This window comes from Ictidomys tridecemlineatus, chromosome 9 (genome assembly GCF_052094955.1).
Source record: "Ictidomys tridecemlineatus isolate mIctTri1 chromosome 9, mIctTri1.hap1, whole genome shotgun sequence".
NCBI lineage: Eukaryota > Metazoa > Chordata > Mammalia > Rodentia > Sciuridae > Ictidomys > Ictidomys tridecemlineatus.
In genome coordinates this window covers 32,275,586-32,301,146 of record NC_135485.1, presented here as the reverse complement: position 1 = coordinate 32,301,146, position 25,561 = coordinate 32,275,586, and the positions used below count along the sequence as shown (strand labels likewise).

Here is a 25,561-nt window from a genome sequence, read left to right as displayed (position 1 = left end):
AACATTCTCTCCTCTCAATTGTTCACGTCAGGTATTTTGGTTACAGTGATGAAAACTGACCACCACACACACCATCCATCTGCCCTACTTTATGTGTCTATGAAAAACATCTTATTCTGTATCTATTAAATTGGGGCCTGGGTGTTTGTTTATGATGATAATATTCTAGTATAGTTTTTTGCCCTTGTTATTCTCTTTGATACATTTCCTGTCACCAAATGTAGAACAAGCTCTCCTCTGCCTGCTGCTTATCATTATACCAGTGCACATTGATCTCATGGTGTTAGCCACAGAGGTTGCCTTGGAGTCTTTGCTGCCATGGAAAGGGCATCAGTGAACATGGCAGGAGTTTCCTTAGGCTGTGTATGTAGGAGAGGAATGGGGTGCTTGGCTGTGGGGTATATGTGTATTTCATTCCAGTCAGAATTGTCGCAGTTCTCCAAAACAGCTGTGCTAATGTGCACACCCAGATCCAGGTCAGAGGGTTGTTCTTTCCCTACCTGAACACCAACACTTGGCATTCCCGAATTTATAAATTTGCCAGTTGGATCATTGTAAAATGGCACCTTGTTGTTTTGATGTTCATTTCCCTGATTACTAGGGAAGTTGAGCATTCTTCATATCAAGGATTCACCTCCAGAAATTTATTTTTGAAATTTACTCATTCATTCACCAGATGTTTTTCTAGCACCCACCATGTGCCGGGTACCTTTATAAGTGCTAGGAAAAAAAAAATCATCCCTGCCTTCACTTCTACCTGTTGTTCAATAAAACAAACACAAATATTTAAAAGGTAATAATTGCTTGTGTGTATACCTGTGAATGGTAACAGTTGATATACATCTAACAGATACATGTAAACTCAATGGTAATATTGCCATAAAGGAAAAGCTGGGTTTTCTGTCCTTTCTTTTTTTTTAATTTATTTTTTATTAATTTTAAACTGTTGTACATAACAGCAGAAAGCTTTTCAATTCATTGTACACAAATGCAGCGCAATTTTTCATTTCTCTGGTTGTACACACATGCAGTGATACATGTACCTAGAGTAATGATGTTCATATCATTCCACCATTTTTCCTACCCTCATACCCCCTCTCCTTCTCTCTCTTCCCTTGGCCCAATCAAAGTTCCTTCATTCTCCCCCATAAACACCCCACTATGGATCAGCATTCACTTACCAAAGAGAATGTTCAGCCTTTGGTTTTTTGGCTAACTTCACTTAGCATGATATTCTCCAACTCTATCCATTAACCTGCAAATGCCAAAATTTTATTCTCTTTTAATGCTGAGTAATATTCCATTGTGTATATATATCACAGTTTCTTTATCCATTCATCTTTTTAAGGGCATCTAGGTTGGTTCCACAGTTTAGGTATTGTGAATTAGGCAGCTATAAACATTGAAGTGGCTGTGTCATTATAGTATGCTGTTTTTAAGTCCTTTGTGTACCACCCGAGGATTGGGATAGCTGGGTCAAATGGCGTTTCCATTCCAAGTTTTCTAAGGATTCTCCATACAGCTTTCCAGATTAGATGCACCAATTTTTCTGTCTCACCAGCAATATATGAGGGAGTGTGCCTTTTCCCCCACATCCTCGCCAACACTTATTACTGTTTGTATTCTTGGTAACTGCCATTCTGACTGGAGTGAGATGAAATTTTAGAGTAGTTTTGATTTGCATTTCTCTAACTGCTAGCCATGATGAACATTTTTTCTTGTCCTTTCTTATGTACAAGCATTCTTTGTGTGTTCTGGATATCAATTTTTGGTTGATTGTAATTATAGCAAATATCTTCTAGTGACTCCCTTCTTAATTCTGCCTCTGGTGTTCTTCCTTGGAACAGAAATCATTGACTCTGACATGGTGGACTCTATGAAATTCTTGTATGGTTTGTGTCTTTGTGGTATTAGGGACTTCCCACACACAAAGACACTCACGTACATTTTCTCCTATTAACTTTACAGCTTTATGTTTTCCATGTAGGTCTTTAATCCATATGGAGTTTATTTTTGTCTATGGTATGAAGGAGGAGGAATCTCATGTTATTTATTTCTACACAGTGAGTAAATTCTCCCATTACCACTTACTAAACAATCCACTGTTCCCGCTGCTTGTGATGCCATATGGTGTAGCTCTTAGCACCAGGGCCAGACTCTCCAGAATCCAGGCTCCACCTCTTAGAGGCTAAGTGACAAGTCACTGAATTTCTCTGGCTTTAATTTCTTCCTCTTCAAAATAGAGATGAAAGTAGTTGTTCTCCTGGAGTTATTAGAAGTAAATGAGTTCATACATGGCACCTACAATTAATATTTTTGTTGCTCTTATAAGTGGAATCTAATTTTGTTATAGCCTAATTGACTATTTCTGATGAGGAATACTGTCACATGTAAAGATTTCTCTCTTACCATTATGGCCTTTTCTGTGCCTGTATTCTTTTTTGTCTTATATTGAAATTGCTAACTTAGCTTTACTTTGTTTTCTATATGCTTGTTCTTTTTTTTTTTTTTTCTAAATCTTTTTTGTTCATTCCTTCTGTCTGAATCCAGACTGCTTCGGTCAAAGCCTAGCTTTGCTAGTTGCTGTTTTACCACAATTAAACCATATAATCTCTGCACCTCCATTTCATTATTTGAAAAATGTCAGTAATAGTGACCTGTCAAGGATTGTTCTGAGAATTGAATGCATTAAAACAAGTAAAGAACTTAGAACATAGTAGGTGAAAATGAGCATTATCAAATCAGTGTCATAAAATGTATCTCTTTTAGACGCCACGCTGCTGGATCTTTTTGTTTTAATCCAACCTTTCAATCAATTTAACCCATTTACATTCATCCTAATTATTATTCTTTTAGACTTCATTTCTTCAATTTTATTTCATTTTCCTTTTGTCTCTTTCTCTCTCTAACTACTAGTACTCTCTAGATTAGATCTTATCCTGCTGGTTTGAAAGTTTTGTACTCTATTCTATATGTTGCTATTTCTGAAGTTTTAATAATTATATTTGTGCTTATTTTCCCCTTTAACTGTATGTATGTATTAGTATCTCTTCCTTTCCCTGCACCCCCATAAGAGACAGGAGCTGAAAGTAAAAAAGTAATTTCATGTGTGTACCCAGTGCCCATCTTATCTTGTTTTGTTAAGTAATCTCCTTTTTCTCTTTAGAAGCTTTTGGAAATTTTTTTTATTCTCAATTTCACCATAATGTGTCTGGATGTAGAAGTTGTTTTCTCATCTTTATTTTTGGCACTGTATGAGCCCTTCAATCCAAATATGTGTGTGTGTGTGTGTGTGTGTGTGTGTATACACACACAGACATATGCATACACACACATATACATATATGAAACATGTATGTATATATAATATATATACACACACAGATATACATATGCAGATATCCTTCTTTGTTTTGTGGGTTTTTTGTGGGGAGTGCATACCAGGAATTGAACTCTGGGGCACTCAACCACTGAACCACATCCCCAGCCCGATTTTCTGTATTTTTTTTTTTAGAGACAGGTTCTCACGGAGTTGTTTAGCGCCTTGCTTTTTTGCTGAGGCTGGCTTTGAACTCGGAAATCCTACTGTCTCAGTCTCCAAGCCACTGGGATTACAGGCGTGTACCACTGAGTCCTTCTTAATGATATTAATCAGTTTTTTAAATTTTTTATTCTTATATTTTGTCCTTGGACTCCCATATTTTATGTGTACACACACACACTTTTATTCCTCCATTTCTTTTCATTTTTCTCACAATCATTCCTTTTCTAATGTCTTCTAGCACATTTTTTATTCAAACTTTCAGGCCCTGTCATCCTGATTTTTCAGGTCACCATTGGATTTTTTATTATAGCAGTAATATTTTTATATGACTATTTCAATTGGTTTTTCATCGTAACTGTCTATTCTGGTTGCGTGTCTCTAAAGTCTTCGCATATTTCTCCAGTGTAGTTTTGTCATGCTTCTTTTAAATTCTTTTTATATCTATTTTTACTAACTCTACTTTCTTGGGTGCATGCTAAGCAAATATGCTACCACCAAGCCACACCCGCAGCCCACACCCCCTAGCTCTGCTTTCTTTAAGTGATTGTATTTCTTTTCTGCTGACAATTCTCTCCCTTAGATTGACCAGAAAGCTTTCGCTCTCCCAATTTAAGGCAGAACGTAGGAACTATTCCTGTGGTCTCATTTTTAGGGCGCTAGAAATATACTGTTAGATTCTGGATATTTCGCTTTTTGAGCATGTTATTTGGAGACCTTTGAGTCTTCACAAGTTTTAAACCAAGACAAAGTTTGCAGTTGCCACTTAGTTCCATCCAGCCCAGTTCCATCCACCTCAGGATGGTTACCCATCCCACCTGGGCTCCTATGAGGTGCCATGGAGAGGAAAGAGCATAGCAGGAAGCTTTCCTGCCCAGTTGTCCCTGGCACACCATCTCTTCTTCAGGTCATTTAGTTACTAACACATATTCACCACTCCACACTTCCCCAAAGGCTTCTCACAGATTTTGTTAGTTGATATTTGTGACCCTGAAATTTACTGTCCTCCTGGCTTCTTTAAGGTTAGATTCCAGTTTCTGTCAATAGCCTGAGCTACAGTTTTCCATCGACCACTCGGCTTTTCAGGGGTTTGGGTTTGTTTTTGGTTTCCTCCTTTTTGTTTGAGGGGAATTTATTATGTGTGTTGTGGTGCTGGGGATCAAGCCCTAGCTGCTAGGTATGCTAGGCAAGCCCCCCACTGGGCTACAGTCCTGGTCTATTTATTAGCTATTTTTAAGTGGAGCGTTTCCTTGAAGAAACCTGTCTATATGAGGAATATTTTTTAAAAAGGGGGGGGAATGGTCTTAGGATAAAGGGCAAGATGGTTTTCTTCCAATAAATAAATATATATATATATTATTTATAAATTATATATATATATATATATATATATATATATATATATATAAAAATCTGCAGCCCTTCCACACCTCCCTAGTCATGGGAAAGGGGAAAAGGTGGACATGTAGACTCCAACCAGATATCAGCAATGGAAGAAGGTGGAGGCTGTAGCACCTACTACTCTGAGAGCAAGATCCTAAGTCACAGCTAGGTTCCATATAATTTTTTTTCACCTAGAAAGGGAAAGCAGAGGTGCTTCACAGTGGGCAGCAAAGCATTCCCATAGGCAAGGATTCCCAGAGAGAGGCAGGTAGGTCTTACTTTGTGTAGGAAAAATTCCTGTCTCTCTCTACCATCTCTGTCTCCTCAGTGCAGAGATCCATAGAGAGACCATTTTTAGCTGAGTTGCTTAGTGCCTCGCTTTTATTGAGGCTGCCTTTGATCTCCTGCCTCAGCCTCCTGAGTCTCGGCAATCACAGGTGTGCTCCACCTCACCTGGTCCAGCTTTGCACTCTTTTCAAGCTCAATTCTAACTTTGCAGGCAGCATACTCCACTGACTCCACCAGGATATCCCACTGTTCTCCCTCTCAACTTACAAGTATCTAGAACTTCTCCAATAATTTTTCTTTGAAAATCTTCTTCCTGACTCCTTATGGGTAGGACTTCATTTTTCCAGTCACCCTCATGTGAAACCTCAGAGTCACCTTTGAAACCACTTATTATTCAGAACTGCCTCCTTGACCCCATGACCTTCCTTGTCATTTTCATGGCTTTTATCCTGGGATATATTCAGATGATGGAGAGAGAAAGAGAGAGAGAGAGAAAGAAAGAAAAAACGGCTTTTGAGCAACCCAAATTAATATTTTTTCAATGCTGCTTCTACCATGTTTTTTTCTGTCTCAAAAGCTTTTAACATCTTCTGTTGCTCACAGCTAGCAGTGACATTAAAAATTTTTTATCATGACCTACAGAGGCATGTGATCATCTTGCTCTAATCCATTCTGAATATACTCATTTTCCCTGAAGAAGTAGATATTTCCTTCTCTACCTAATAATTTTTTTTCCTCTTTCCCAGCCGTAAGAGAAAGCCTACAATACCCAATATCCTTTACATAGTTGCCTATACACTAGAGAGAGCAAATTATGCTGATTTGCTTCCTGTGGTATGGTGGCATTAATGAAATGAACTGCTTTCCTATAAAATTTTCAATTATTCAGTTCCACTACCATTTTGATATCTGCTATGTGCTACATACAACACTAGGTTCAATATAATTTTTTTTCAGCATTGCAGGCAAACTACATTACCTGGTGTGAATGCAATAATAAAATTTTCTACTAGGAGTCGCTTTCTTTTTAGTGACATTTTGTAAAGTGTGTTGGCCAATTAGTAGTTTGGGAAATCTGTGATTACACACATATACTTAATCAAATATACACTATCAATATATGCATTCCCTACTGAAAAAAAAATACCATCTGATTCATTGAAATTGAAGGCAGTAGTAGTTTATCTATATGACCACATAAATTCCACAAAAGAGAAGTTTTCTATCTAAAGTACATTGTGGAAAGAAATTCCTTCTTGAAATTGAAAAACTGTCTATATTTTATTTCTGTAGACTCAGTGCCTATAATGTAAGGTCTCTTCAATGCCTGTGACTATTCAGGATATCAACAGATGTTAGTTTTGGAAACTAGAGAGCTAACTCATCAGTCATTTGAATAGCACGGTTCTCTACTTAGAAGTAGGTAAATGTTTCACATGTACTATATGCTAAGTGTCATTTTTAGGATTTGCTATATAAGCTGCTGTTTTTCTTCCAATAATAAGTTCATGATGAGTTCCTGAGTTCTAATATTTATGTAATTTTGGTACATATTACATAAACTTTGGGGCATATTTTAATTTCTTCTCAATTTAAAACTTCATAAATGAACCTAACAAACTTTATTTCAAGAAGATTCAAGTAAGATCTCATAAGTTAGATTTTTCTCTTTTTTGCAATTTCTTTGCTAGTCAGCAGAATATGACTCAATGGTAGGGAACAAACTGATATCCACAAGAGAAACCTTAAGGGGTTTCTTGCAAAAAAAAGTACAGCAGATCTAGTCACCAGGAGTTTACCTGAAGCTTAGGAAGTACCAAGACTTGGTCACTATATAAAACACTTCAGAATAGTTAGAAAATACTATATTCTGCTGGGTACAGTGGCACATACCTGTAATCCAAAAGCTCAGGAGGCTGAGACAAGAGGATCACAATTTCAAAGTCAGCCTTAGCAACTTAGTGAGGCACTAAGCAACTCAGCAAGACCCTGTCTCAAAATAAAAAATAAAAAGGGCTAGGGAAATGACTCAGTGGTTAAGAACCTCGAGTTCAAAACCTGGTACCAAAAAAAAAAAAAAAACTATACTATTTCTCTCTTAACCTTTTATAGGTAGCCAAAGTACAATAGTTTATCCTTTTATCCTACTAGATTGTGTTTTGGATAACAACCTAAAAAATTTTCATACATACATTTAAAATTATACCAATAATGTATTATTACTATTAAATTTGCCACATAAGTCTTTTGACTATCTATAAAAAAACTCTCAAATTATTCCTGATTATATGTCTGTATATATACATGTCTATATAATCTTTATCCATATTCCATTCAGAAAGGTGATTCATTTAGCTAATCCCATTAAAAGAGTGCAAAACAAGGCTCATGTAAGAGGGGACCACCTATATACTTCTTACTTAAATGGTAAAAATTTCCAGTGCTCTGATCAAATGTTCACAGGGCAGTGAGAGTTACTACATAGCAAATAAGAAAAATAATGAATAACATGTGCAGAAACTGCAGCCAGAATAATATCTGAAAAGCATATTACACTCAGTGAACTTCTAGGTTGTATCAGAGGACCACCCTCTGTTTGTGGAGCCACAGGGAAGCAAAACAGACTTTACACTATACTCTGGATATGTAGTTGTTTGTTTTTTTTTTTTTCCACAGAGTCTGGAGGAGAACAGGAATAATTTCCATCTCAATGCAGACACACAAGCTTGTATGTACACACATGCATATGTGTGCGCATCTATACATGTTTGTAAAAAGAAAAGGCACCGTCATGATGTTTCTAAATTATACATTTGGTTGCTGTTTGGTACTTGGAAAGTTTAAGTTTTAGATATTCTCACAATTGGGCATGTGGCTTTTGATAAGCATTGGGAGTAATTGCCTTCTTGTAGAGATGGTTGTTCTAGACTGTTATGGAGAGAGTACAAACATAGAAGCAAGTATACAAAACTTAAGGAAGTAAATAAACTGATGAGTGCAGTAGCAAACTTTTAAGAGATAGAAACACAGTATAGAAAGAAGTATATTCTGGAGGATTTCGAATGTGTAAAGAAGTTTAATATGTTCTATTTCCTTTTCCTCAAGTGAGCTCTCCTCTCTTTGTCAAGGCCAAAGCCAATTCCACCTTTTCAAGGTCTCCCACGCTGATCTCTGTGTCTTTTAGAATTATTAATTACAAGAGGTCCTATCAGAAAGCTTTATGCTACTCTCATCTTTAATGACTTATAATTTTATTTTCTTTGTTATATCCTCCATCTATCAAGGAACCATTTTATACATGGATGCTTTGAAAATATTCAGTTATGTATCCCTGGGCTGCGGTTGTGACTCAGCGGTAGAGTGCTTGCCTAGCACGTGTGGGTCCCTGGGTTCAATCCTCAGCACTACATAAAAATAAATAAACAAAATAAAGGTATAAAAGTTATGGATCCCTTTTCCAAAATCTTGGAACCAGAAGTATTTAGGTTTGAGATTTTTTTTCATTCGTTTGTTTCAGATTTTAGAATATTTCACGTAGATAATGAGATTATTGTAGGAATAGGATCTAAGTCTAAATGTGAAATTCATTTAGTTTTCATATATACCTTATACACAAAGCCAGAAAGTAATTTTATATGATGTTTTTAATGCTTCTGCACTTTGACTATGACCTGTCCACATGAGGTCAAATGTGGAATTTTCCGCCTGTGGCATGATATCAGCAATCAAAAAGTTTCATGAATCCTTAAGTTTCAGATTAAGAATGCACAAGCTGTAGATCTGTTTTCTAACTAACTTCAGTTTGACTAACCTGGATCCCCCTAAAGCACATCCCCTTCCTGAGACCTGCTGTCAGATGTCCTTAGCACTCTCTTCCCAGGGCCTGGACACTGTGGTGTGCACTTGTACCTCCCATGGGTTCACTTGTGCTTTCCAGGTCATGATCATTCCCTAACACATTTATTCTTATTGTACTTCTTAATCACCATTAATTAAATATTTCATGAGCCATTTAAGTAATCCAGTTAGATCTAGTTGTAATCTTGCTAGGAAAACCAGGTGTAATGGTCTAGAAAGATTTTGAGTTGCTAGAAAAATTAGCTATTGAATTTTAGGGAAGGGGTGTAAGGAAGGGGTGGAAAGAATCATTACATTCTAGTCTCCACTTTAGTGAAACCACCCATGATGGTATCTTGTGAGTGATGTTTCTGCAACAAAAAATAGAATTTCAACCAGCAGACTTCATGCAAACTAAGGTTCTTTGTTGTACGTCACAAGTTTGTACATTTATGTTTTGAGAATGTGGGTTTTTTTTATGAATCACCAGTTAAATCAACGTCTTTGTTTAGCAACAGCTGCTACTTCATATTCATTAGAAATGAGGACTTCCTGTTTCTTGAATTATCTTCCAAGGTGGTTTGTCCATATTCAGCTTGGTAAAGGAAGCAGATGCCCTTACTAACAGCTATTATACTGTACCTTGGGGAGTGTCTCTCACTACCTCACCATCTTTTTTTAAAAAGGCATTTTTCTTGCTAAGAGTATTTCTACTCCACTTTTAACATTGAAGTTAGCCATTCCCATGGAGTTGGGGAAATTCTCACCAATTTTAATTGGGGAGTATTAAAAATTGCAGTATCAAGCAATGAAAACAGAGTGGTTTGTAATTTAGCTCACTATGCAGGGTCAGTTCATGAAAAAAAAAAAGTATCACTGTGTCCTAACTCCATGGAACCCATAGTGTGACTTTATAATGTATTAATATTGTGAGCCTGCTAAAAGGAATTTGATAAATGTCTTCAAATGCTTCTCTCTGTTCATGCCTATTTCCCATTTGCTTTCTAGAGCGTTGTTTGGTGGGCATTCTTTTTTTGACATTTACTAAATGTCAGCTGCAGTCCATGTTTAAAACATTGGCCTTGACCCAGTGGCCTTACCAATTTATATTAGCCTGTTAAGAAAAATTAAATAAAGTTGAAAATGAAATGAAAATTGCTTCAAAGGAACACGGAGGGTAACACTGAAATAGCCCATTAGTGGCCTGATACGTATTCATTCCCTCACTGAGTTCACAGCTGTGTCATTTTGTAATATTGCCAGACTCTGAAAGGAAATCCAAAGAAAAAATTAAAAATAATTCATTCACGTAGCAGCCATTTACTGAGTACCTTTTCTGGATCAGGCACTAAAAATACAAAGAGGAAGAGAGAGACTGGTTCACTCTGCAGGCATCTCACAGGCTCACGCTGTGATTCTCCGGCTTGAAATCAAAGCCAGAGCTGCTCTAGTTCATTGTGCTCTTGCAGGCAGTGGGGCCTCTTGAAGGCACATATTCGAGCACGGTATCCATTGCTAGGAATTTTTTCCTATGGAAATAATCAGGAAAATGTGCAGAGATGTGTCGATTCTTTTAGAGTAATGATCTTCATTTTTAATAAATGATTTGCCAGATGTTTCAGCAGATATCTATTGGACACCTGTGCCACTTAACCTTGATGAAGAATTTAACTATGAGATATTCTTCTTGTCCATCAGCATGGCGTGTGCTGGTTGTTTCTTACTATTTAATTATTATCTTAATAGTTGGCTGGACCAGTTCATTGTTTAGTCTTCCTGTCTTTCTGTGTAATTCCCAGTACAGTCTGGACAATTTATTAAGTTAATTGCACTGATGTACTCTGTCTTGGAACCCTTCTGTCATTGTCTTGGCATTTATTTCTTAAATGGCTTTTAAGAGTCTGTGAAAAATTACTCCAAATTTAATACCAAATATAATTTTAGTATAGTTCAGCATATAGTAGGCTGATGTCTTTTATCCCTGACTGTGTTTTTATAAAAGGTTGATTGATTTTTACTTGTGCATCAGTGGCTTTGGAAGAAAGTGAAGCACACAAACTATATTAAGCACTTGGTGTTTTTACTATGATGGGGATTCACAGTGGTATTTGAGAACAGGTGTAAGGATTAGCCACTCTGAATGTTAATTTAAGTAGAGTTTCAAGTTGTATTAAGCATGTAATACATTATGTAAGACCAGCTTTCAGAAGCTCAGAACTTTTACTTTTCAGGTACTGTATAGGATTTAATTATTGTCTGGAAATCTACTCACAACCTTGATGACCTTCTCTTTAATTCAGAAGTGAAAAATTAGAAATTTGGTTGTTATTTGTTGGGAAGTAATGGAATTTCTGGACTCAAATGTTTTTTTTTTCTTTAACAAATTAATAAGAACATCCTGGACAGCCAGTGCTTACCAAAGAATAATATCTTCTAGCTGTCACTTAAAGATTTGCTTCCATGACTTCATTTCTCCCCTACTTAAAGTAGCAACCAGGTTAACTGAGAACTAAACATTTCAAAATGAGACTTTCCCATGATGGCTCTTCAGAGAACGACCCATTTGGAGCTTTTGCTTTTTTTTATCCTTCAAAACAACGGCATTTCAAAATTCCTTTTTTTTTTTTTTAAGAAAACAGACATAACTGATAATTTGTTCTAATTTAAGGGTTTCTCCTCTTCAAAAATCTGAAGTCGTTGAGATGGTTAAGAAACAAGTCAAAGTCATTACACTGGCAATTGGTGATGGAGCAAATGACGTGAGCATGATACAGACAGCCCACGTCGGTGTCGGGATAAGCGGCAACGAAGGCTTGCAGGCGGCGAATTCCTCAGACTACTCCATAGCCCAGGTAAAGCATCACTGCTGCAAAACAGGACCCACTCCTTTTTGCCAACTAACACTATGAAGAGGAAATAATAATTTTTTCCCTACTCTAATTCTAGTTCAAGTATTTGAAGAACTTACTGATGGTTCATGGTGCCTGGAACTATAACAGAGTGTCCAAGTGCATCCTGTACTGCTTCTACAAGAACATAGTCCTCTATATTATCGAGGTAATAGCAGGCTACATTTAAAGTCCTTGTCACTTGCATACATATTTAAAGATGTTTTCTTTATGAAGACATTTTCTCATTGTTTTCATTAATACTTCATTTTCTTACTTACTTTTTATTATGTCTAAATGTATTCAAACAAAAAGGTTGTCAGCCATGGCAAACAATTAATGTTTAAATTCAAGCTAAAAATGTTATATTGCTTTCCTAGCAGTATTGAATTAGAATTGCTGATGAGGTAGTGTTTTCAGTTTAAAAAGCTACAAACTATATTTTTTATAAAGCTCAAAAACGTGCTAAAAAGAACAACACACTGTTGAAAGGTAATGCACATATGGAAAATTGTGTCTAAATAAAGACAAGTAATGTTCCCCAGCACCACAGGAATAAAATTTTTTTAAAGAAAAGTAAAGGGATGATAAACACAAAACTGAGAATAAGTTCTAATTCTGGGGGAGACAGAGCAGTGGAATCAGAAAGAGTATACAATAGCTTTGCTGGTATTGGTTTGTAGTGGGTTTTTTTTGTTTTGTTTTGTTTTTTGTTTGTTTGTTTAAAACTTAGATCTGTGTTACATACAGATATCCCTTGCTATCTAGACTTGTCTTGGTTTCTGAGTTTGGTAAGTAACAAGAATTCAGATAATAAGGGCTTTACCTAGAAATTATACCCGTGTGTGGATAGCAAGGGATTTCTGCGATCTTTTTTGTATATCAAATGTAGCCTTATTTTAAAAATGAAAACCTGGATCAGGAATGTCACTTCTAAAACCAAAAAAAGAAGAAGAAGAAAAGAAAAAAAAACACTTTTTTTCCTATGAACATCTTTGCAGCACCTGCTAAGAGCCAGGCTCCAGGCTTAGTCCAACAGCTACAATATAAATGTAGCATGATTTCTGTCCTCCAGAACCTTGCCAATTGAATACAATGGAAGCCACATGTCTAATTTCAAATTTTCCAGGAGCTACATTAGCAAAATACTAAAATTAAAGTTCAAATTTGTTTCAGTATCATATTCTATTTAACTCAATGTATTTCAAAGTATCATTTTCAACATTAATTACTATAAAAATTATTAATAAATATTTTATATTCTATATTATTTTCTCCATATTAAATGTTTAGAATTTGGTATGTATTTTAGACCTACAGTACATCTGGATTTAGACTAGTCCCATTTGAAGTGCTTGAGAGTCCTCTGTGGCCAGTGACTTCCATATTGTAGAGCATAGCACTAGAGGACAAATAAATGAACCTAATGGTTACTCAGGATGTGACAAATAATTTATTTACCTTTTTTTAACATTTGGCCTTTGAATCATCAGAAGCTATATTTGTAATAATGAAACTCTAGGTGTTATCAGTTTCATGTTCCTGTTGCAACTCTGTGGAGCATGGCAAGGAGGTCCTAGTAGCCTGGTAAGAAAACGTGCCTTTGCTGCTATAAAACATACCCCCATAGCTCTTCTGAGGACTTCCTTACAGAGGTTGGTGCCACCTTGCTCTCTGTTCTGTTGGCTATTTCTACACATCTATCAGAAGGGGCACAACCTAACCATTTGCTATGTGGAAATAAGATCTCATATTTTACACCAGAGAAGTAGCACTATAAAAAAAAATCAGTAGATCCCACATCTGCCCTGTTATTTGGGGACTGATATATGTTTGACTCAGCTGTTCTTTACCTCTGTCAGAATGCTTTTATCCTTAGTAAAGTGTTGACTGAGCATAGTTCTATTATGAGCCAGGTTAGTAAAATTGAAACTTGTTTTGAATATACAAGCCGCTTGCTTCATTTATTAGTCACTAAAGATCTATAATTAGGTTACAGCCTATTAGATAAAATAATCAAATATTTAGAAACAAAAATAAGATACTTCATGAACTTACTTATTATTTATTACTGCTAGGTTTGGGTTTGGAACAATCTGCTTTAAGACAAAATGTGCTTCCAAAGTGGTTTATAAAATCAAAAATATTACTTTTTAATATATGTTTGTGGTTCTTTTCTACAAAATGTATATATTTTTGGTTCATCTCTCCTTCTATATATCTAACTATTCTAACTAAAAACTTTTAAAAGAATATTATAGTATATTTATATATATTTTTGAAGACTTTTAAATCAGAATTTTTAAAACCAGTGCCAGTAATAAATCTGCTTATAAAAATTTAATTTTACAAAATGAAATAAGTCTAGATTTTAAATCTAGATTTTAAATCTAGATTAATTGGCAATAATGAAATGGGCAAAATTTATGTACTAATGGGAAAAATAAAATAAACTGAAATGAAAGCTGAATCTGCATGCTATTTTTCAAACCCAGGGTTGTGTGATTTGTGGTTGATTACCCCTAAATTTCACTTGGCTTTTCATGTAAAGCCTCTTCATGAGATATTTAACACTGATCACATTCTTTACACATGAAAAAGGAAGCGAGTTCTAAACTTTACTGGAAATCTCATTTTTATTTTTCTTTTAGCACTTTATGGAAATGTATTTTGAATATAATTCAACTGTCTTGGAAATGAATTGACCTTTTTAAATCAATTCCCAGATACCCAACTTTTGCCAGTTAAAACAAGTTCTGCAGATGTTAATGGCTCATGTCAATACTGCGAATGAATAGACAGAAAACACATCGGTGAATGTCTCTAGTGAGGACAGCTACCAGTCTCGAATCTTTCCTTTCAGTTTTTTGTGCTGATCAGGCGTGGGAGCAGAGAACTCATTGACTATTTGTAAGCTGCTGTTTAATATGCAGAAATGCTCCAGGAGGAAAATGTCTGTCAAGCTTTAGCTGCCACGCCTCTGCTTCGAGGTGGAATTTAGGAAATAATACCAGGAGAGGCAGGTCTGAAGTTTCTTTACTAATAAAGGCATAGTCTCAAACACTGTGGGTTTTATAGATTATCTGCAAAAAAATTTGCTTTCCCATCATGGAATTGCCAGGAATATCACTGCCGAGCTCCCGTGTTGCTGTAAATTATAGCTATACAAATAAATACTCATTTAGCAGGTGGTAGTTTAAAGTTCTTAACTCCTGGTAGCTGCCTGGCAGCAGCTCTAGGTGTTGGTTTACACGATTGGCTCTTTCTAAAGAGATTTTTTTTATTTCTCTGAAATGTCTGACTCCTTCCTAATAAGACTTTTTCTTTTTCCAAATGATTGGCTGTATCCAAGTTTTTCTGTCAAGACCCCCAAACAGTGTCGTGTTTTTAGTTTCCAGAAGCTGAGCTTAAATTCAATAAGGTGATACTTTCCCAGCCAGTTGAACTGAGAGATGGATTCCCTGTGAACTGAAATAATGTAGACACCTCCCCCAGAGGGCCTGGGGTTTTTCTTTCTCCATCATTGACTTTGGTTGAGTCAAAGGAAGGACTTTTACATGTTTATGGAATTTAGATGTTATCTTATTTAGCATGGGATGTGTTTCTAATATATCATTGAACTGCAATCTCAGACTAACCTGAAATCAGGTTTCTGGTAAACGACTTCACTGTTAAAGACCATATCTTTCTTCTTTTTTTAAATTTTTTTTTTTTTTAGTTGTCAGTGGACCTTTATTTATTTTTTTATTTACTTATATTCATTGCTGAGAACCGAACCCAGTGCAAACCGAACCCAGTGCCTCACACGTGCTAGGCAAGTGCTCTACCACTGAGCCACAACCCCAGCCCTCTTCTTTAATAAGTAAACTTGACTTCCAGAATATTTGTGTGAAGATAGATATAGGGTAGTATATTGAAAGGTTTTATTCTTATCTAGTCATTTCTTTCTCCTTTTAAAAAAATGAAATTAGAATATGAACTTTTTAGAATGCTGAAAGTAAATCTCTAAAAAAATGTTCACCTACTTTTCAATAGGAAAAATAATTGGTAAAAATGTGTTAACATCCCACTTAAATTTTTTCTGTCATAAAGCAGTTAATTTGTGTATTTTAAAATACACTTTGAACCAGACGTGTTGGTTTATTTGCAAATAAATTTGAACTTGAAATTGTGTATATATTCATTGATTTAAGAGAGGGCCTTGTTTTTAAGCTCATGGTAGCAGTAGCTTTTGAATCAGCACCAAATGTTATATTCACAGAAGACAGGGAACTACTAAAATTTACAAATATTTACCTACTACTCACACACAAATTTATTAGCAAAAAATGCCAATATCATACAGTATTCATGACTGCAAATGTGTTTAGAACTGTAACATTTTGAGGCAAATCATGTCTTTTAGGAAAATTTGGTATGCATAGAATCCTGACTTTCTTCAGAACAACAAAGATTAGACTGTGTCTTCATAGACAAGAGAGGCCGTAATCAGTTTGTGTTTAAAAATTTCTTATATTTCCGTACCCAAAAAATCAGAAAGAGCTTCTTAGAATATATTACTACAACAGATCACAGTTGCTGTCAGAAAAATCATAACCATCACCTGGAATAGCCCAAACATGTATTAATGTATGCCACAACTCAAAAAGACCAAATGAAAAAACACAACGGGGGTGGGGGGGCACTAAAGTCTGTTTCACCAATTCGTATATACTCCCAAGGGAAGAATAAACTTAACTTCAGTTTGCACGCACAAATAATCTGGCTCCTTGTTGAAGGCAAATGTTCAAAAATTTTCTGTAAAAATATTGAACACAAAAGAAAGGAAAGATTTCAGATTCGACCCCAGTTTCTATGCTTTTGTTGTTGTTGTTAAGTGTATTACAACCTACCACCATTTGGGATTTATTTTTCATGTTATTGCCACTTTGTTTTCTTTTCCATCTCATGAAGCAGACATTCATTTTTACACATGCTGGATCAGTCCCTTCCACTATGAAAAGGAAGATCAGTGTGGGTCCAGAGGCTCTTCACAGGGAGGCCAGCCTGGGTACATATTGATAAATGGTGAATTTGTAGCAATTCACGCTTCCATAATGAGGTTAAATGAAACGTGAAGTGTAGCGAAGTTCCTGTGACTCCCATTCAAAATTCACTCAAGCCGCATGTCAAGACCGCTTCCCCTACGAGTTTTGTGGTTGTGTTGTGTTTTTGTGCTTGTGTTTTGTGTAATCTCATTTCTGGTCCAGCCTTTTTACTCTTCCAGGTCAGCTTGACTTTTAGTTATATTTAGGTCTTCTTTTTATTTAAAAAAAAAAAAAAAAACTCATAGTAATGTCGGTATTACTCAGTGATATAGTCTCATTTTCCATTTTAAATATGTTGGAGAAAAACTTCTCCTTGTTGTTCTTAAATTGTGTTTAGAAAGTTAAGGCTTTAAAGAGAATGGTAAAATACATAAGAATGTTATGCTTTAATGTAAAGATTTGATTTTTATCAAAGCACGAAATTTAAGTTGAAAGTATTTTAATAGGTATATTCAAATTTGACATTCTGATGGCAGTAATTAACAAGAACTGTGAAAATATTTAACACACTCACCTACTTTGACCCATAAATTGTATGTTAAGAATTTATTCTAAGGAAAAAGAGATGAGTAAGGTTCAGTTTGGAATCATTTCTAATAGCAAAATCTTTAAGCAACCTAATATCCAAAATAGTTACATCCACACTTTAGAAGTTCTACATCCATTAATGGCATATTAAAGGATATAGAACAACTTAAGAAAATGCATATTTTGTAATGTGAAGAGGAAAGAGCAAGATATAACTCTATGTACATAAAATTTTAAATAAATTTGTGAATGTGTTTAAATAAACTGATGCAAAAGGAAATATTGATTCTATTATAGGATATTATTTTCTAAATAAATGTTAGTTATAATTAAAAACTGCACTTTAACTAAACTAAAAAATGAATGTTAGTTATAATTAAAAACTGCACTTTAACTAACTAAAAAATACTGATAGTATTTTTTAAGTGTAATTAAAGCATAAAAATTTAATGATATGTGTAAATATAGTCCCTTTTAAGAACAAATTGTTTTTTGTTTGTTTGGTTTTGTACTGGGTATTGAAGCCAGGGATGCTTTACCACCGAGCTATATTGCCAGTTCTTTTTGTTTAATTTTTTTTTAATTGGAGGCAGACTCTCTATAAATTGCTAAGGGCCTTGCTAAGTTGCTGAGACTGACCTCAAACTTGCCATCTTCCTGCCTCAGCCTCCCAAGTCACTGGGATTACAGGTGTGTTCCCTGCACCTGGTTTTTAATTTTTTATCAGTGATTGTTTATTCATAGCCCTGATTGATATAACTTGACAAATAGAACCAATTCTGACTTGAATAGCACATGCCTTATGAAGGTATCCCTCTAAATCAAAAAAAGTAAAGAGGTCATCTTGAAGAGCATCCTAAAAATATGTTAATGCTGTAGTTTTGCAAAATTGAATATACAATAGATCCTAAGCAATACATTGATTTTTTTTTTGTTCTAATTTTGGGGTTTTGGGGTTGTTTTCTTCCTAGATCTGGTTTGCCTTTGTTAATGGCTTTTCTGGACAGATCCTCTTTGAAAGATGGTGTATAGGTCTTTATAATGTGGTAAGTTTTATACATTTGGTAATAATGCCTGTTTTATTTAATTGTCTGAAATAAAGATGCACCCTGCATTTGGCTGTGTGGTATAATGACCAATTTGTCACTTCAGCTGTTTACAGCAATGCCTCCCTTAACTCTTGGAATATTTGAGAGATCATGCAGAAAAGAGAATATGTTGAAGTATCCTGAACTGTACAAAACGTCCCAGAATGCTCTGGACTTCAATACCAAGGTAGGAGCCCTTGTCCAGGCACAGATTCAGTGGGGCTGCTTGATTGCTCTGACTACTTAGGGCAGCTTGTTTTCAAAGCCAAGGAGACTCCAGCCTGAGACAGGTGGGGGGTGCCCACCAGGGTGAATCATCCTTCTTAAAGTTCTGTTACAGCAGGGAAAGCTTTTCATCGGTTGGTTTGATTTTGCTTGAGTTAGTCATTTTGTGTGATAAAATTAAAATGAAATCACCATCTGCTGGGATTTTTGAGGCAGCGTTGGGCTGATCTAGGAGACAGAAGTCACTGAACGTTTGGTCTCTGACTTCTGTTTTTTGCAGCCTTGTGAGGAAATGCTCACTCCTCATGGCGTCCATCCATACAGGACTGCCAAGGGCTAGCTTTACAGAGAAATGGGTGAGAGGGATGATATCATTTCTAACTCATCTTCTGTTTTGTGAAATAACTCTTTTGTCTTCATTAGAATTTTGGATTAATTGGCTCAGACATTAATATTACAGACTCTAGGAAATAACATTGTTTAATCATAGTGCTCGGTATTTCCAAACTTTAAAATTAAAAATACAAGGTAAGCTGGGGATATAGCTCAGTTGGTAGAGTGCTTGCCTCACATGCACAAGGCCCAGGTTCAATCCCCAGCACCACAAAAAAATAAAATAAAATAATAATGATGATGATAATAATAATAATAATAGTACTAGATAAAATAGCCAACATTTTATCTAAAAATAACAGTCTGAGTTTATATGCCACATAACAGAGGCTGTTGTCATCTCTTCTGATTTGTAATACTTGTTGTTCATCCTGGCAACAAAAGGTATCTTATTTTCTGCAGAGTTTATTTCCTGAATGTAAGTATTCTAAAGAATCTCTATAGGGATTTGTTAATTATTCAAGTTCCTTGGTAGTACAAGTGAGGAAGAAATTTTAAATCATAACAATCAAAGTAAATACCATTTTGAATCAGTATCATTCCTATATTTCATTAGTGTTATAAAAGCTCCTGGTATAATATACCCTCACAGAATCATTTTCATTTAATATAGTGCATGTTTATTAGCATGTGATTGATAATTGTATGTAACTTTAGTTCAGTGTACTGAATTTAGGACAGTTAATGTGAGATATTTTTATTAAATTCATAAAGCTCTCCAGTGCCATTTATTTTGCTGAAAATAAAGTGAAACAGGTGTTTTGGTGCCTCTAACCTCACACCATAAATGATAGTGTTAAGTTTATAGCCAAGAGGTTATTCTTCCGAGACTCGTCTTCACTAATACACTGTGCATGAATGTCCAGCCGCATATGTGAATATAGCTTAATGGTTTTGTGTCTTAGTTAATTAAAATAACAAATACACTAACAGTTCTTTAACTATACCACTATTTTTTAAAAGTATTTCTAGTCATCCTTTTTAAAACTATTACTATTGATGACACTCAGTATCCAAGCTCATATTTTAAATGTTTTATTTTTTAATTTTTCAAATGTATTTATGATGCCCAGTTTGCATTAAATTCTACCGCATTGCTATAATGTTTTTCATTACCTGTGATGGGTATTCTGAAATGACCGAAAGTCTGGGCACACACAATGGACGTGAGCTCTTGTTTCCCTTAAAAAGTGATCCCAGAGCTAGGAAAGCCCCAGGCCTTACTACTACTATATTAAGAGTAATTCCCACCAACCCAGGTGGTGGTATCAGCCTCAGCAGCTCGGCCTCCTGAGTGCCTTCTCAGGAGGTGACTTTCCAGCCAGAACTTGGCCACCTCACTCTTGCTTAAAAACGTTAACTCGATAATTGCCGTTCTAACTGGAGTGAGATGAAATCTTAGAGTAGTTTTGATTTGGATTTCTCAAAAAAAACCAAAGGCCAAATATTTTCTCTGATATGTGGATGTTGATCCATAATGGGGGGGAAGGTCTGAGGGGGAAGTGGGGGGTGAGTGGGGACAAGAGAAGAATGAGGAACTTTGGGTGGAGGGAAGAAAAGGGAGGGGAGGGGGCATGGGGGCTGGAAAGATGGTGGAATGAGACGGACATCATTACCCTAAGTACATACATGATTGCACAAATGGTGTGACTACCCTATGTACAACCAGAGAAATGTGTACAATGAATCCAAATGCATTCTGTTGTCATGCATAACTAATTAGAACAAATAAAAGAAAAAAGAAACATAACTCCATCCTCCCAGGACTATCCAAAGTCATTCCCACAGTCCTGCATCCTTTCCCACTCCTTCTGCATGACAACTCGGACACAATTCTGTGGCCAGGGAAAGGGTCCAGCAGGTAGTAGGCCGTTTTAGTGCAGGGCATTTATTATTCCTTGTGTCTTTTGTGGTTGAAAACAACTGGCCTTCCGAAAAATCATCAGATTGGCTCAAATAAGTTATACAGTTTCCATATTTGTTTGAATATTGGCTGTTTGTATACACATGTCGCCAACTATTTTTTGATAGGATATGTGGGGTTTTCTAAAGATTGCTGGGAATTTTTTTTTTATTAAATCTCATATAAGTGCTTTAAAACTTGGGGACAAATGGCTACCAAATGCATAGTTGTGCACCCAGCAGTTGCTGTGTGTCCCCAGCGTGGAAGCATTGTTGTGGTGAATGATGGCGCTTACGTTTGTTATGGTAAAAAGGGTCGGAGGTTCTGAGGTCCTGACAGGGGTTAAAGGATTAGCATGTGACAATAAGTATCGGTCAGGAAAATGGAAAAGTAGAACTAATTTTTCTTGCACCCACCTGTGCTTTCTGTCAAATAAAAAGTTGTGGTAATGACACAGTGAGGAGAAGCGACAAAGGTTAATGAGTAACACAAGTTCAAATGTGTAATGTGTTGGGGCGTAAATTGGATCATACAATCCAGTGTGGCCCCGTGAACTAACAAAGGAGATTGAGAGCCCAGTGGAAAATTTGGGGAGGCAGGCGACTTAATTTCTGTTGTTTGAACAGCTTTAAACTATTAATACGTGCCAATTTTGTTTAGTATGAGTTTTGTTTGCAAGAGGCACTTTTAAATGACAAAACTACAACTGTTCAGAGGGCCCGTAAGAATTCTAAACAGTTCTTCTATAACTTAATCTTTCACATTCGTGCTACATAAAAAGTAGTCCTCGCTCTCTTGTTCTTAAAATACGACAGACATGAAAAGTCATATTATTATTAAATGGTGTTATAATGATATGAAATTTGGTATTGACAGGTGTTTTAAAAAGCTGCGAAAAGTATTATTTTAATCGTTGTACTTGCTGTTTTTAACATAACATGTATATCTGTGTGTTTCTATATCAAAAGAGAGAGTGAGCGTCCTATCTTGTTATCATTGAAAAGTTGACACTTGTGTGTACCTGGGGAACAGAAAGGGATTTCCCCCAATTACAGTTTTTTTAAAAAAAAAAAACTCTGTTCTTCTGGGATTATGAAAATAGTCCCACCTAAGGAATCTCAAGATCTGCATTTATTGTACATTTTATTTTCTTTTTTAGGCAGAAATTTAAACTTTTGATACTTGGTTGTTTTTTTTTAAAAGTAATGGAAAAAATTCAAGGGAAGCTGAAAAAACATTTTGAGAAACATAAAAATAAATAAATGACCCATGAAAGTCTAAGAGGCAGAAAGTGTCTGTCAGTTCTATTAATTCACAGTGGTGGCCTGACAGAAACACGTTTTGTGAATCTAGCTCATAGATAAAAAGAAAGGTCAGAGTTCACAGAGCTAGTTTATCGCAAATGGTTCTCATGGATTTTTGTTTTCCCTCAGGTTTTCTGGGTTCATTGTTTAAATGGCCTCTTCCACTCCGTTATTCTGTTTTGGTTTCCATTAAAAGCCCTTCAGTATGGTAAGTAGAAAAGAGATGAATGCTAAAAGATGACTTTTTTAGAAAAGGAACACACTCTAAATATATGGTTTTTTTAAAAAAAAAATTTGTAGCAGTATTTTCCTTAACCTAGAATGTACGCATCCCAAAGTCGTACACACTTTAAAGATATTTATTATTCCTCTGGGAGCAAAGTGATTTAATGTATGCAAAGCCTTTCTTCTTTACTTCTCATGTTTTCCAAACTTGCAGAGAGTTAAATTTTAGGGCTCTTTTTTCTCCCCCTCTGTTGATGTATAGTTTGAAGACAATAAGTGCTAATATTTTATGTAGTCTATTTATTATACCTGTGAGATTTGGTCAAGCACTTTATGCGCAGCCTAATCAGACTGGCTAGTATTTTCAACTAGATTCCAGCCAATTTGGAGTGAGGTTTTTAATTCGTTCTTATGTTCATCTTGGAGTGCAAACTTCGGCTCTGCTCATTTCAAGGGAGTGATTTTATTCTGTCCGTATTGACAGATAGGATCATGGCATACTTCCCATCACATAAAAATGATTCAGTAGCCACTTTGGGCAAGAGGTCCATGAGACACACTAGCTTCTGTGTCCTGGAGCAGACCTTGCCCTGAGATGCTAGGGAAGACCACCGGCCATTCCGTGCCTGTGCTCCAAGACTACTGCAGTAAAATCCTGCAAGTTACCCCCATGTGAAGATGCCAGTCCTTCCTAAGTGCAAGCCACACCTTCCGTCTGAGCTTCTGGTTATCAGCCAGAGCCTGCTGCTTGCTCTTTACTGCAGGAAGGATCCCTATAAACACAAATCAAGACAGGTGTCTCCCTCCTGGGGAACCACAGACTCACCATAGTTAGATGCAGTCCTCCACCTCCATACCATTGCTTCTTCCTCACCATAGTCTAGTGGTTCCCTCTGCCCCCAGGTGTGCTCTGAGAGGCCCTCTAGGGTCTCCCAGGGCAAAACAGTGGGATCACTCTGCCCCATTGTTCCTGTAGCCCCAGCCCTTTGTTGTCCCTGTGTTTCTTCATGGTACTTGTCTATCAAGGTGTGATGTATTTGTTTTTTGGTTTTTCGGGGGTATTTGTCTTTCTCCTCTATTCAGAAGGGTATGGAATCAATCAGCTCTATTGTGTTTGCTTTGCTTAAAACAATTCCCAGCTTCTCATAGGTGCTCAGTAAATTATGGATGAATTACCCGGAGCATGCAGTGTGAATAAGCAAGTGCTACGGAGAAGACATTGGTTTCACATCCTGGCATAGTTTTTAATTTCCTTTATTAATTGCTCAGTAAATGATAGCAGTAAATACTTTCACTTTCTAGGCCATAGGAATATTTTGTTTTTGAGATATGTTTCACATCCATAAAGTTCACCATTTTAAAGTGTATAATTCAGTGGATTTTCGTATATTCAGGGGCCTCGCAGATGTCACCATTATCAACGCCAGAACCTTTTCATCATTCAGTAAAGAAACGCTGTGCCTATTAGCAATCACTCCCTGTTTCTCCTAAGCCTCCCCCAATCCTCTGGCAACGACTGATTTTTCTGTCTTGGCGCTTTTTATATAAATGAAATTATATAACTGACCTTAATTTATCCATGTTGTAGCATGAATCAGAACTTTATTCCTTTTATAGCTGAATAATATTCCACTGTATACAATCCAACACATTTTGTTTGTCTATTATTCAGTTGATGATCATTTGTGTTGTTTCTACTTTTTGGAGCCATGGGATCTTGAAGTTCAGGGTATAATTCAAAACACCCCAACCTTAGATAAGTTCTACAGGTAAAGTTAATCTTCAAAATACAAAATCAGTGTAGGTGTAAAAGACAGGAGTTAGTTCACCAGTCAAGTTTCCTGCTTCATGTTGGCTTTTGGAAATTTGTTTTGGGGAGGCTTATCTGTATAGCAACTTTGTGAGACTAGAAATAGTGTTTTTCTACATTAACCTCATTTCTGGCTCCAATGTCCATCCCTTGTTTTCCCCTGTTTCGTTCAAAATTTCTAAATTGAATTTTCTTTCCTAGAACCTCAATCATTTTTTCTAACAAGTCTGTCTTCTCTTGCAGGTAATGTATTTGGAAATGGGAAAACTTCCGATTACCTGCTTCTGGGGAATTTTGTGTACACTGTGAGTACAGAAGGGCATTTGCCTTGTTTGCATATAAAACCAAGCCTTTCATCTGTGCACATTTTATTCTTAAATTTAAAATTTTCCGGGCTTAAATATTAGTTCCCTTTAAAAATGAAATAAGGTATTTTGACTTTTTAGAGATTCTTTATATTAGCTTTTTAAAATGCCTCTTGGGTTCACTGACTTTAAAGGACTTCGTATGCTTTTGTTTTCTGTATTTCCTTTTTATTCTTACTGCCCTGATTTGCGTTTTGTTTTTTTCTTTTCTTTCCATTTTCCTTTCTCCTCAAATTTATTTTATGGCCATAGTTAATATTTTCTTGCATTCCTGAATTTGTGGCAAATTTTATCAAAGCACTCTTGGGTATGTAGCCAGTTATTATTTTGAGGCTCTTAATAACTAAAATGTGAGGGATCTCCAGGCTCCGGTGACTGTGTGCAACACTAGCTCTTGCACAGAGGGTACGTACACAGATGAGTCTGAGCTTTCCTGCCACTAACAAGCTGAAAAGTGTTTTTAAACCATCTCCCTTTAAAGCCAGGAGCCCTAGTGGGTGCTGCTGCCTGAGGTCTGTGTCTGATGATGTGGGCATCTGATAAAGGGTCACTTCAACCTTCAAGTCTGAATTCTGCTAGGATAGCTCTGGCCACACCCTCTGTGTCGCATTCCTTGTCCTCTGGACAGTGTGTTTTTCAGTGGCCACTGTTGATAGAAAAGCTGTAATAGGGTGTTTAAATGTCAGGGGTTGTGGG

General features: G+C 36.1%; 1 protein-coding gene across 4 annotated transcripts in view; it reads left to right on the top strand.

Moving 5' to 3' along the window:
* Atp8a1 (ATPase phospholipid transporting 8A1) overlaps positions 1-25,561 on the top strand; it is a 213,943-nt gene that overhangs the window by 154,406 nt on the left and 33,976 nt on the right. For all 4 annotated transcript variants that reach the window (XM_040292494.2, XM_005319953.4, XM_005319955.4 and 1 more), the window contains 6 exons: positions 11,718-11,901; positions 11,996-12,106; positions 18,524-18,598; positions 18,705-18,827; positions 22,595-22,673; positions 24,744-24,805. In XM_040292494.2, the coding sequence (XP_040148428.2) occupies positions 11,718-11,901; positions 11,996-12,106; positions 18,524-18,598; positions 18,705-18,827; positions 22,595-22,673; positions 24,744-24,805 (634 nt within the window). The remainder of the gene's footprint in view (positions 1-11,717; positions 11,902-11,995; positions 12,107-18,523; positions 18,599-18,704; positions 18,828-22,594; positions 22,674-24,743; positions 24,806-25,561) is intronic.